General features: G+C 42.6%; 1 protein-coding gene across 2 annotated transcripts in view; it reads right to left on the bottom strand.

Moving 5' to 3' along the window:
* Window positions 1–13,188, bottom strand: part of C5H1orf226 (chromosome 5 C1orf226 homolog) — a 287,393-nt gene that overhangs the window by 68,890 nt on the left and 205,315 nt on the right. Inside the window, exon 4 of one of the 2 annotated variants that reach the window (XM_057769571.1) lies at window positions 9,079–9,152. In XM_057769571.1, the coding sequence (XP_057625554.1) occupies window positions 9,079–9,152 (74 nt within the window). The remainder of the gene's footprint in view (window positions 1–9,078; window positions 9,153–13,188) is intronic. The other variant, XM_057769572.1, reaches the window with a different exon arrangement.

Below are 13,188 nucleotides of genomic sequence, written 5' to 3'. Positions count from 1 at the left end.
ACTCCACAGGTCACTAGAAATGTCCCCCAAAAGGAGACTATGGGAATCCATATCCATGTTCTCTCTTCCTTTTCCCTGGCTCAAGATGTGTCCACTGACTCCGATATGTGTTTCAGTCATAAGCAACCTTCACGTCATAAGCAACCTTCACGAGAGGTTCAAACCAACAGAAACACCTGAACTGCGAGCACAATAAAACCTTATCTTATTTTATAAATAACCTGGATTGAGTATTTTTTTATTGTGCCAAAAAACTGACTAATAGAGACAGGATTCTCCGGAGCAGAATCATCCCTGATTCTAGAGAGGCAGTCTGAATTCTGGAGCATTCTAAGGGTTTTCTTTGTCTTCATAAAAACAACAGAGTGACTAAGGATTAGTCCACCCACCATCTCTCCTAACTAGCTATCTGAGATCTGAGTTGTGTGTCATTACATGCCTAAACATAGGAACTCTCCAAAGTTGTCTGTACTTTACAGACCGCCAGTCTTTCTTTGTCCCCTACGAATTGCTCCTCTTCCCTTTGTGACCATATTACTGTCTCTTCTTCTTAAAATAGATTTCTGCTCTACCTCATCATCAGTTACAGTTCATTACATCACAATACCTCCTTCCGCTGCCAAGTAACTGAAAGGTTCTAGCCCACACCCCTCGCTGAAGGAGCTTCTTCGACCATCAGGTGCCCTCACATCATCTTTCCTTCTGTCTTACGTCTTCGGCCCAAACGCATCCTTTCAGGATGGATCCTCTCTTATTTCTAAGCCTCTCCACTAAGGTTACCTAGGATTTCTTTTCCTGCTTGATTTTCACAATTAAAATGTTTTAAGGAGCTCTTTCTAAGCTTCAGCACTTAACAGGTACTTAACTTAAGCATATTCTTAACAATAATTCACTGTTTTCTGTCTCTATTCTCCTAAAAAGTATGTTTCTTTCCAGGTATTCTAGTTTCTTTTCTGTTCCTGCAATAAAATACCCTGACCAAGAGCAACTGCAGCGAGAACGGGTATATTTGGCTTACAACACCACGTTATGACCGTGACTTTTGGAAGTCACTGTGGCAGGAATTTGGAACAGCTGGTCACATCACAGCCACAGGTGAGAGCAGACACAAATATACCCATGATGCTCATTTGCTATTCATATATCTTTTTCTGCTCATATGAGATCAAAGAAGACCCCATGCCTAGGGAATGGTGCTGCCCACAGTGGGCTAGTACTTCACACATGAATTAACAAGCAAAACTATTCCCCATTCACACACCCACAGGATGTGTTCTAGACACATCCTCAGTTAAGACTTTATTCTTGTGAGTGTAGGCTTCCCAAATTGACAATTAAAACTAAGTGGTATAGCAGGCAATAGATATTTTTCCCAAGGCATGCCTAAAAATCTTTGTCCTGTGAATTCTAGAGGTTTATTACTATACACCCACAATTTAAGAATAAACTCTCTTTGCTTGAAATCTGGTGTCTTTCCTGAATGTGAGGAAACATACAATGCTTGCTAACTTTATGTCAACCCAACAGAAGCTATAATTTTTGGAAGAGGGAGCTTCACTTGAAAAAATACCCCCACGCCGGGCGGTGGTGGCGCACGCCTTTAATCCCAGCACTCGGGAGGCAGAGGCAGGCGGATCTCTGTGAGTTAGAGGCCAGCCTGGTCTACAAGAGCTAGTTCCAGGACAGGAACCAAAAGCTACAGAGAAACCCTGTCTCGAAAAATCAAAAAAAAAAAAATACCCCCACAAAATTGGCCTGTGGGGGTGCATTTTCTTGATTGATGATTGATGTGGGAAGACCCTGCTTACTATGGGCAGTGCCACTCTTGGGCTGCTGGTCCTCAGTACTATAAGACAGGCTGGGCAAGCCATGAGGAACGAGCCAAGTGTCTTCGGTAACAGGGTCATATCAACCAGTTCTGGTGGGTAACCAAAAACAGCAGAAATTGTTGCCTATATCATTTGGGGACTTCAATATTGTTCTTAGGACCTTGACTAATAAAGTTAACACATATTAATTATATGTAATAGTGAATTTTATTAATTCTGACATTTACACAGACATGATGTATTCTGATTATGTTTGTACACATTCCCACTGTTCTATTTTGTTCTCCTTCTCCCCTGAATCCTCTTTTTCTTAACTAACCCTGTTCTTCTACTTACATGTCATTATTTATTTGTTTTTTTTTTTTTTTTTTTTTTTTTTTTTTTTTTGGTTTTTTTCGAGACAAGGTTTCTCTGTGGTTTTTGGAGCCTGTCCTGGAACTAGCTCTTGTAGACCAGGCTGGTCTCGAACTCACAGAGATCCTCCTGCCTCTGCCTCCTGAGTGCTGGGATTAAAGGCGTGTGCCACCACCGCCCGGCTATTTGTTTACTTTTGTGAACCAAAGACTTTCTTTAGGATTGTTACAGGTAGAGGAGTGAGTGAGACCTTGTTTACAGGGGCATGTACACCTTACTAGTGGCTACAACACACTGAAGAAAACGTCTCTCTTTCCAATCAACCATTATCTACATACAAATCTTGAGGGAGGGTTAGGGCCCTGTGATGGCTAATTTCAATTGTCAGGTTTTTATTCTCTTTCTTTCTTTCTTTCTTTCTTTCTTTCTTTCTTCTTTTCTTTTTTTTTTTTTTTTTTTTTTTTGAGACAGGGTTTCTCTGTATAGCACTAGGTGTCTTGGAACTTGCCCTGTAGACCAGGTTGGTCTCAAATGCATGGAGATTTGCCTGCCTCTGCCTCCTGAGTGCTGGGATTAAAGGCGTGTGCCATCACGGCCCAGTTTTCAATTGTCAATTTGATCAGATCTAAAGCCATCTGAGAGATGACCCCTAAGCCAATGGAGGATTGTCTTGATTTGGTTACTTGAGGTGGGCAGACTTGGCCACTGTGGGTGATACCTTTCTCTGACTCAGAACCTAGATACTGCATAAAAGGCAACTGAGGTCAGCCACAGCATTCAGCACTCTCTGGCTTTTGACTGTGCCTGTGATGTGACCTACCAGCTGCCTCAAGACGCTGCTGTTGTCACTGCTCTGCCATGGTGGGCTGTACCCTTAAACTGTGACACAAAATAAACCCATTCTCCCTCGAGTCGCTTTCGTTAGAGTGCTTCATAACAAAGTAACTAAGGCAGCCCTGAAAGCCTCCTCCTCCTCTAAGCCAGGGTGGTGACAGCCCCTGGTCTTTTAGAGATACTATGGAAGTAATCAGAGATGTTGTGAGTTCAAGAATCCAGCAGCCAGGACTTGTCCAGAAGCCAGGGCTCCACACCACTACCCCCCTTTCTCTGGCTCTAACATTTTTTCTATCTCTTCTTCTACGATGTTCCCTGAGCCTTGGAGGTGGGATAGAGATGCCCCAGTGTGTCCAGACTTCAACAGTGGCTTATTATCTGTACTTTGATCAGTTATGGTTTTCTGCAGTCACCACTGATAAAGAGTTTCTCTGACCAAAACTGACTGTTCTATGAGCACAGATCTTCATTAGAAGCCAATTAGACAGGCACACCATATTCATTCAGCAATGTAGCAACCGTAGCTTAGTACTAAGGCCTACCACCACTCCCAGCCATGGACTGTAGGCATGTTTACAGCACCATATGCCCATTCCCTCCTGTGGAATGGGCATCAGAAAGTGGTTGGTTACTCCTTGTCCTAGCTTTATTTTGTTGCATGTTTACACCATGACCAACAGTAACTTAGGGGAGGGCTTACATTGTCAGGTGATAGTCCACCACTGAGGGACATCAGGGCAGAACCCATGAAGGGAATGCTGATTGCTGGCTCATACTTGTTAGCTTTTCTTATATAGTCCAGGACCACTTTCCCAGGGATGATGCTGCCCGCAGTGGGCAGGCCCTCCTACATCAACTAACAATCAAGACAATGCTCACAAACCAATCTGATTTGGGCAACCCCTCAACTGAGACTCCCTTCTCAGATGACTCTGGGCTGTGTCAAGTAGACAAAGCCAAGTAGGACATTCCCATAATAGACTTGTCAGTCTATTGGACCGGTGAATTCATCTTGTTTGGTTGTCAGTCCACAAGGGTCACAGCTGATTAAGACTGCAGCTGATTCTCCTCCATCCTGCATAACACCTTCTGGCACTATGGTTGCTATACGGCAGAGAGGAAGCTTCCTACCCAGTTCCAACTTTCTTTCTCTATGCCTGTCACCAAGGTATGAAGTGTCTTCAGTAATAGGGTCTTATCAACCAGGTCTGCTGAGTAATTAATAACAGCAGTAATTGCTTGTATTGTCTTGGGAAACCCAGGGACATTCCTACTCAACAATTCTTAGGGAATTGACACTGGGATTTCCATTTGATAACCTATTGCTTATGCAAGCAGCTTAATAGCTTAATAATTATTAGAAAACTCGGTTTAAATCACTATGGTTTCTGTCTCCCGACTGGTCTCAGCATAAAATACCACACTGTTTATCCCAGTGCCAAGCAGTTTTCCATGCACTTCTTCCTCCCTCTCCAGGAAGCCCCGAGTAACGGATTTCTCATTTACTCAAGAATTGAAGCATGGATGGAGGATTAAGTTCAGTACTGGAACACACATACCTGACTTCAAATGACCACAGCAGCTGTTTGGATATTAATGCCATTTCTGAGAACTGTCTGGAAGCCTGTTGGGAACAAATCTATTTGATTTGGTCATTGAAAGAACTGGAGAATTACTCTAGTCTGCTTCCCAAAGACTTTGAGTCATATTAATTTACTTCCTCTAGCATTAAGGGGGAAAAAAGTAGGGGAGTTGTTTGTAGTTCAATCTCTAGTAGCAAGGAATATAAATATCACAGGAATGGATGTAGTCAAATATGCTAATTCTGTCTGTGCTCAATACGAGTAGAAGAGGTGATTTCCAGGTAGTCACACTAAAATTCAGAGGCAATGGTTTCCACGATGTGAAATAAGTAAATACACTATTAAACTTATTTTTATCCTAGGAACTATGTCATTTAAAATAAAAGGTAAAATAAGCATCCTCACGAAGGAAATGAAATCCAAGGTTGGTAAAGAGTTGAAAACAAAACAACAATAAAACCCTCATGCTCTTCCTTTTCCAGACCCATCTCTGCTTTATTCCATGTGTGACTTGGAAGAAGATGCTCTCATTAAAGACACACACACACACACACATACACACACACAGAAAACTAGGAGGGAGAGTCAGCCTGCTACTAGGTTGCTGTATAAATTCTTACTGAGTGAACTTGACCAAGCTAAACCTATGTGTTCCAGGATCTTCTTCCCCAAAGACAGACGAGTGAGAAATCTGGATGGTGGAGGAGAAGCACCAGCTGTCCTCTTCTGGAGATCCTCAGGGGTTAGAGGAAGCATCTGGGCATCATGGTCTCTCGAATGACTTTTTGGAGATTGTCCTCACTTTTGTATGTCCTGTGTCCAGCTCTCCTTCACAGCTGTCAGCTCTGCTGAATAGCAGTGGGCCCAGGTCTGACATCAGAAGCTTGACTGCATTGCCAGGAAGAGCCAGCAGCCTAGCATGGACCCTGCACTTGGTCCCTCTGTAGGTGAAATCCAGCAGACTCTAACTCAGGCTCCCGGATGCTCCCGGATGCTCTGACTCAGAACCCACAGCAGGCAAGGTGGGTGAAGGATTTTGCTCTGACCCTTTCTGGACCTTCTATTTGCAGCTCCCCCCAAACTGTGCAAGTCCACAGCAAGTCCTTCATTTCTGTATTTAGGCTAAGAAAACCATAACATTAAAGAACACATAAAATAGGATTCAAACAACTACTTTAAATATTTCTAAAAGTCTAGAAACTACCACAAGCTAAGACCTGTCATAGTTAGTTACATAAACAAACAATAACATGATGCTGTTTTAAAGAACCATTAAATTCCACATTGTGGAAGTAAATATAGCATCTAGAATAGCCTATCAAATCCTAACACTTTAAAGAAAAATCTCTCTCTCTCTCTCTCTCTCTCTGTGTGTGTGTGTGTGTGTGTGTGTATCTGAGAGAAAGGGAGGGAGAGAGGGAAGGAGGGAGGGAGACAGAGAGGGAGAGAGAGAGGGAGAGACAGGAGAGACAGAATGTGTGCATGTGTTCTGAAGCAAAGAAATACTCATTTAAAAATTCACTGATGTTCCCCTCTTCAGGGTATATTTTTCTTTCTAAAAATGAATAGATGCAACAACAGTTGAGTGGAGAAAGAATAACCTTCAACAAATGGGGTTAAGATAACTGGCTATCCATGGGTGGTAGACAGCAGCGGACAGAGGACAGTGGACGGAGGAGGGGAGGAGGTCTACTTAGTCCACCCCTCACATGCAACCAAAACGAACTATTTGCATGTTCATAAACCTAAAGCTGCCAGGCGGTGGTAGTGCACGCCTTTAATCCCAGCACTCGGGCAGTAGAGGCAGGTGGATCTCTGTGAGTTCGAGGTCAGCCTGGTCTTCAAGAGTTAGATCTGGGACTAGCTCCATAGGTACTGAGAAACCCTGTCTCAAAAAACCTAAATAAATACATACATACATATATACATACATACATACATACATAAATAAATAAATAAATAAATAAATAAATAAATAAGGCCTAAAACTATCATGCCCCAGATGAAAACAGAAAGTCTCTGAGTCAGGGAATGATTTTATGATAAATTTTACTTCTACCAAAATTTGAAACTTAATAGACATAGTAGTGCCCGCCTATAACCCCAGTACTTGGCAGTCCAAGGCAGGAGGACTGCAGGTGTGAGGCCAGCCTGACCTACATAATGCGACCCTGTCTAATCAAGTTAAAAAACATAATTAGAAAAAAAAAACTACTTATGAGATAGGGCTTCTCTGTGTAGTTCTGGCTGTCTTGGAGCCCATTCTGTAGACCCGGCTTTCCTCGGACTCAAAGATCCACCCATCATAAGCATGAAAAGGATTCTATTCAGGAATCTCTCAAAATTCTATAGTGGAGTGGGGGTCGGCAGAATATGGAGTGGGATGAGGAAGGACTAGAGAGGGCACAAGGTGACTCTGGGGAGTGACACCAATGTCTACTATCTTGGCTAAAGTGATGGTTTCACAAATGTACATACACATCAAAATTTGTCAAGTTATTTGTTTGAAAGATATCATTTTTTTAAGAAATGTCATTCTACAATCAATAAGACTATTTAAAAGTAAACAGTTTGTTTAGAGTATATGAAATGGGAAAGTCCTTCCAAGCAAGAATAGGCAAAATTAAAATTCACAAACAAGACAGGCATGGTTGTTCATGCCTTTAATCTAAGTACTTGTGAAGCAGAAGCGCATGGACCTTTGTGAGTTCAAGTCCAGTCTGGTCTATATAGTGAGTTTCTGGACAGTCAGGGCTACACAAAGACACTGTCTCAAAAAAAAAAAATCATGAACAGCATCTGCAAAAGGTCACTTTGTTTTATGTACATGGTGCAAGAAAAAAACCCTCTATCTATCAACAAGATGACTCAATGTTGAAAGAGAACACAGGACCCAACTTTACAGCATCTATATCAGTGGGTGTTGCTCTAGCTTCAGATGATGCGGTGCCCTCTTCTGGCCTCGACAGCCACCCATGCTCATGTGGCTGCACACACAGATGCCACACATTCACATAAAGCGTTCTTCCTTTACAAAATGCACAGTGTAGTAGTTTGTCTATTTATAGTCTCTAAGCTAATGTGATCTGTTTCTTAAAGCCTTTCTTCATCAATCAAATAGAAATTGTTCCCTCTTGTGAATTACCATAATTTATGCTAATTTTCATACCGCAATTTAACGCATTTATCTAACCACTTACTAAGTGCCTCACATGGGCCAGGCATAGGCTTGATAGACCATATACAAAGGTTAACAGAGAATAGTTCCTCCCTTAAAGTGCCTTACAGCCTAGTGATGAATTACTTATTCAATTAGCTAACAAGCAAACAAGCTGCAACAATACACTAAAACAACTCTTTCAAGAGCCCTTACCCACGTTGTCACCAAATGCATGGTAATAATCTGAGAGTTAGCAAAGGCCAAGGTCTAAGTCTAGGTCTCCAAACTCTCCTAAGGATAACTCCTTTCCCAGTGGAGAAAACAGGCAGAAGGGAGGAGGTAGATCTGCAGATGGAAGAATGATGCCCACAAGTCAGGGTTATGCCATGGTTCCAGGCTCAGTCCTGGGTTTTATGCTATTGCTACTGATTTTCTCATCCTTAGAGAAAACACATGGGTGGCAGCCATGGGATTTCTATGGGGATCGTACCAATCTAATTGTGAAAGCAACTTCTGAGGTGTGTCAGTTCAAGTTGCTACAATAGCACACCATAAACCGGATGGCTTGTAACTAACATTGTACTTCTCACAGTCCCAGAGGTTGGAGAGTCCAAGACAAGGGACTGGCAGGCTCAGTATCTGATGAAGGTCTATTTGCTGATCCAGAGATGGTACCCAAGAGCCCTGTCCTTGTGTGGTGATAGGAGCAAACTAATAACTCTCTGAGACCTCTCTAATCCCAGACATCTACCCTCATGGCCTAATTCCTTCCATATACCACCCATCCTCATGCTATCAGCTCGAGGGTTAAGTTATCCACAGATAAATTTTGGAGGATCATAAGCATTCGGGCCACACATTGCCTGGGGGTGTCCTTGGGACATTTTGCTTTTTCACATGACCAAAACCTCTTCCCTATGTTCAAATTCTAAGGAGGAAGAAAAGTGGAAGCGACAGCACTAGGGAATTGGAAGTATGGGAGATGAGCTAACTCAGTTACCTCTCTTCCCATGATCAATATCTATGCGATTACAGAATTCCAAGTAGCACAAAACCCACAAATTGAAAAGGTCTCCAATTACAATGCGGCCATTTGAATTAAACAGCAAGTAGAGATCCCTCAAACCCCCCTCAGGGCAATTCATCACCAGGAAAACTTTTAACCTTAAAGACAGTTCCATCTACAGGTTTCAGAGGGGAAAAGCATTAGTATTTTATTTAAATTGGTCTGCACCCACCGGCAAAAGAGATGGCTCCAGGAGACAGCAAGGGTCCCTGGGGCTCTGCATCCTCCTGAGCACTGGGGCTGGGCTCTTACCTGTAGATAGGGTCCTGCATCACCAGCATCTTGCTCTCATCCCATGTCCACTCCTTTTTCTGCAATAAAAGAAGCTGTAAATGAATAAGTTAGGCTTGTCCTCAGGGCAGAACCAGGGCACACATTGTGCTACTAATGCATATGCAAACACACGCATTTGCTCCTGACTTTTTCCCTCGAAGAGGCTCAGAGTTGATTGCTTCAAAAGGACAAGTGGAAAATGTCATGTGCCTGGTCTGATCAGTTTCCTCCAGGCACTTTAGGAAAGCGTCTCTCCAGGGACAGAGGATGGGAAGGAGCCAAGAAGGCCTCATGGGAGCACAGGCAGACTCTAAATTTCTTTATAGAAAGTAAGGGGGCAGAGAGAAGGCTATATATCAATCAATCAATCCAGAGGAGTGGAAAGGGGGAAATAAAACAGAGAAGTGGGCAAAGATAAACCTTTAGAATACGTGGAGGATGTTGTCCAACCCAAGTGAAATGTAGCCCCAGACTCCTTTTGGAGGGAATAGGGACTGAACCCGTGTGTCAGGTAAGTTGACTAGTGCCCTTGCAGTTCCTCATAAAAGGATATTCCATGCTGGCTGCGACCAACTTGCTGTGAACTTGCTGTGACCACAGAAGAGACTGAGGATAAGAATGGGGATGAGAAAACTCAAACTGAAGCGCCCGAAGAAGTGAGCAGCACCCCAATGTGAGGAGGGAAAGCTCCTGAGATCAGCCACCTTCCCTCAGGCCTGACTCCCAGTGCAGGGACACAGAGAATCCTGTGCCTCCTTTCCTAGTCTTTGTCTTAGATACACAGTGTTGTCAAGGGAAACTGGGGGAGATTGCATTCATCTGTGAAAAAAAAAGAAAAGACTCAAGAGAGCAGGGAAACACTGCATTAGTGAATGAGGTCTTTTAGTGAGGTGGGGTTTTAAATAGAAGGCCAGGATGGCTAGCCACTCTCAAAACATGGAGGTCTGAAAGCTCTCCAAGAGATTACAGAAGACCATGATCAGGCCCAGAGAGTAAACCGGTCTCGCTGAACATAACGGACAATGAGGACTACTGAGAACTGAAGAACAATGGCAATGGGTTCTTGATCCTATTGCACGTAATGGCTTTGTGGGAGCCCAGGTAGTTTGGATGCTAACCTTAATAGACCTTGATGGAGGTGGGTGGTCCTTGGACCTCCCACAGGGCAGGGAAACCTGCTTGCTCTTTGGGCTGAGGAGGGAGGAAGACTTGATTGGGGGAGAGGGGGGGAATGGGAGGTGGTGGCGGGGAAGAGGCAGAAATCTTTAATAATTAAATTAATTAATTAATAAAAAAAAGAAAAGGGAGGCGTGGAATGGTATAAATACAGTTCTCATATATGGAATTCTCAAAAACTAAAATTGAAATAAACAAAATAATAAAAAAAATAAAATAAAATAAAAAAATAAAAAAACAAAAAACAAAACAAAAAAAATATCAGAAGAAGCAAGTAGCTTTACCAAGAGGAAAAACACACACATACACACACACACACACACACACACACACACACACACCACATACTTGTTTCTTTTAAATACTTGTCTGAGAATTTCAGGCATGCATGCAATGTGTTTTGATCCTTCTTTTCACTTCCTTCCCCACCTAACTACTTTTCCTTCCCACCATCATGAGCTCTTTTATTTATATCCATGGAGTGCATTCAATGCTGCCTAGATGTGTATAGGTATAGGAATAGGACCGTCTATGGGAGCAGGAAACTGACTCTCTCTTTCCTAGATACCATCAATTGCCAACAGCTCCTCAGCTGAGGATGGAACTTCACGAGTCCCTACTCCATTCCTGCTGAGAATTTGGCTGGCGTGATCTTGTACAGGCAGTTCCAGCCCTTGACAATGTAACATCAATGCAAAACTAGAGGTAGATTTAGACTGGTTCACAAGTACTCAAGATTAATCAATTAAAACAATTTTACAGTCCACAAAACTTCAGTTATACCTAAATTGTAACTATTGTTTAAAGAGTCTTTTTCATAATGGCTATTCATTACCCTCTAATGTTCTAAACGGCCTATTTAGAATAGCACAAAATGGGGAGACTAATTAATTGTCTAAGAACCCCTTCAGAAATATAAACATAGCAGATTCACAACTTCTTTACTAAATAGTTCCAGGGTTTACAAACAGCCCTTACTGGACACATTTTCCAAAGTTTCTGCTATCATGGTTGGCACGTTTTATACATATGACACCTGTTCCTGCAACCCTGATTCTCTGAAGCCCCTTGACTCTGACTCACCTGTGGTCTGCTCAGCATGGGAGGAAAAGACAGCCCTTGCTGTATTTTGGTAAGGACATCACCCTGAACCCATCGGCTTCACCACTTCATCAGCTGCCTCACTACCCCACGGGCATCCATTGGAGCCATTTTCCAGTTGATGAGCACAAATATTTTCAAGGTTTAAAGTCCAAATAGCTGGATGGCTACTTCCAACCTACAAAAGTTTACTATACACACTATTTAAATAACAATATAAAATATATGAGGTATGATTTGATTTGGGGGTGGGTAGTGGATTTTTTTTTATATAACATGAACATTAAATTAAGCCACATCTGTAGTCACGATCTATTCTGCCTGACCTTTCAACTCAACCAGCAATATTTATAAAGCATCGACTATTCGCTGCTGAGGCCTTCTGGTGAGCTCATTTCAACTGTCATTTTTTGTTGTTGTTTCTAAGATTTCTATTTAATTCTAATTAATACTAATTTCTTATGTATCTACTTTGTACTTTTTTATTTGTTCAAAGACAGAAGCTGGACATGGTGATACTTAAACAAACTGAGCAGGAGGATCACTGACCCCGGGAGTTAAAGAGCAACCTGGGTAATATACTAAGGCATGTTCTCAAAATGAAAATAGAAACAAGAGTCTCTGTGGCTGCTCTAAGAGCATTTTATGACTACTCCGTTAGAGTCTTTGTCAGGTAACTTTACCAGAGTGTTTTGTGCTTGCCTTCCACGTATCCTCCACTTGATACTGCATGCAGACTCATTACTGCCAGGCATTGGTAGGGGTCCAGGAGCCCGAAGGCCTTCACTGACATCACACAGGGAATAAGGTGAGAAGGTGGGAGGAGACATTAGCATCTGGCCAGGATGGAAGACTTTCAGCTTTCTCTGATGGGGTAGGGTGTCTGATTCTAGCCCACCAGTGGGGAAGTCAGGATTCTACTTAGCCGGGTTGGCTTCACTGGGGGTTTAGAGAACAACTATTTTCTAAGCATTTGCCTGAGACAGCAGTTATGCTCAACTGTGTTCTACCTGGCCAAGATGATCAAACCTTCTCCTTTGGCTAGAGAGCAGGCTGCATGTGCTCCCATGGCATTAAAGAAGGGTTGTCAGCTTCTTTAACATGAGTCTGGGATAGATGAGGCATAAAGAAACTTCAGCCCACGATCATTTAATTCCTGGTATCCACGGTCCAAGCCCCAGTAATGGCAGATGGTTTCTGTGACCCACATATATTTCTACTCAAAGTGGCTGTGATATTGAGACCGAATCAGAACCTAGATTACATTTCTGGCCTGCCCAGTCTGCTCCTCCAATTCAAAGCTAACCCTGGGAGGACTCATCTTTGCAACTCTAAAGAACGCAACTAACCTCTCCATTAAAAGGAAAGAGTAGGGAGGCACAACAATGGCAAGCAGCTCTTTCCCTTTTTTGGCATTCCTGGACAGGAGGATGGCAAGGCCAGGCTCCAGGCATCTTGTATGAATTTCATGGGAATCAACCAATACTGGCAGAGTCTACTGAAGCCAGAAATTAATTTTAGGAGCAATTCCTGCATCCACAGAGCACATCCTTAGAAGGCAGGAAAACTCTCTGCAATACATTCACCCAATTATTGTCCTTTTCTGAAAAAAATCCCATTAAGACTTTCTCCTCTTGATTAAAAACCTTGCAATAAGCCTTGGGTGGATTCAACAAATCTATGAAAAGAGCAAGAAATGAACACAGTAACTCAAAAGGTTTAGGGGAAGGGTAGCCTCTCTAAGGTTTTGATTACCCAAGAATTTAAGGCAAACAGGAATTTTGCTTTTTTGTTTTTTTCTTTAAACCCAGA

Source organism: Chionomys nivalis, chromosome 5 (genome assembly GCF_950005125.1).
Source record: "Chionomys nivalis chromosome 5, mChiNiv1.1, whole genome shotgun sequence".
Taxonomy (NCBI): domain Eukaryota; kingdom Metazoa; phylum Chordata; class Mammalia; order Rodentia; family Cricetidae; genus Chionomys; species Chionomys nivalis.
Note: the sequence above shows the minus strand (reverse complement) of the source record. Positions and strands in the feature narration are given on the sequence as shown.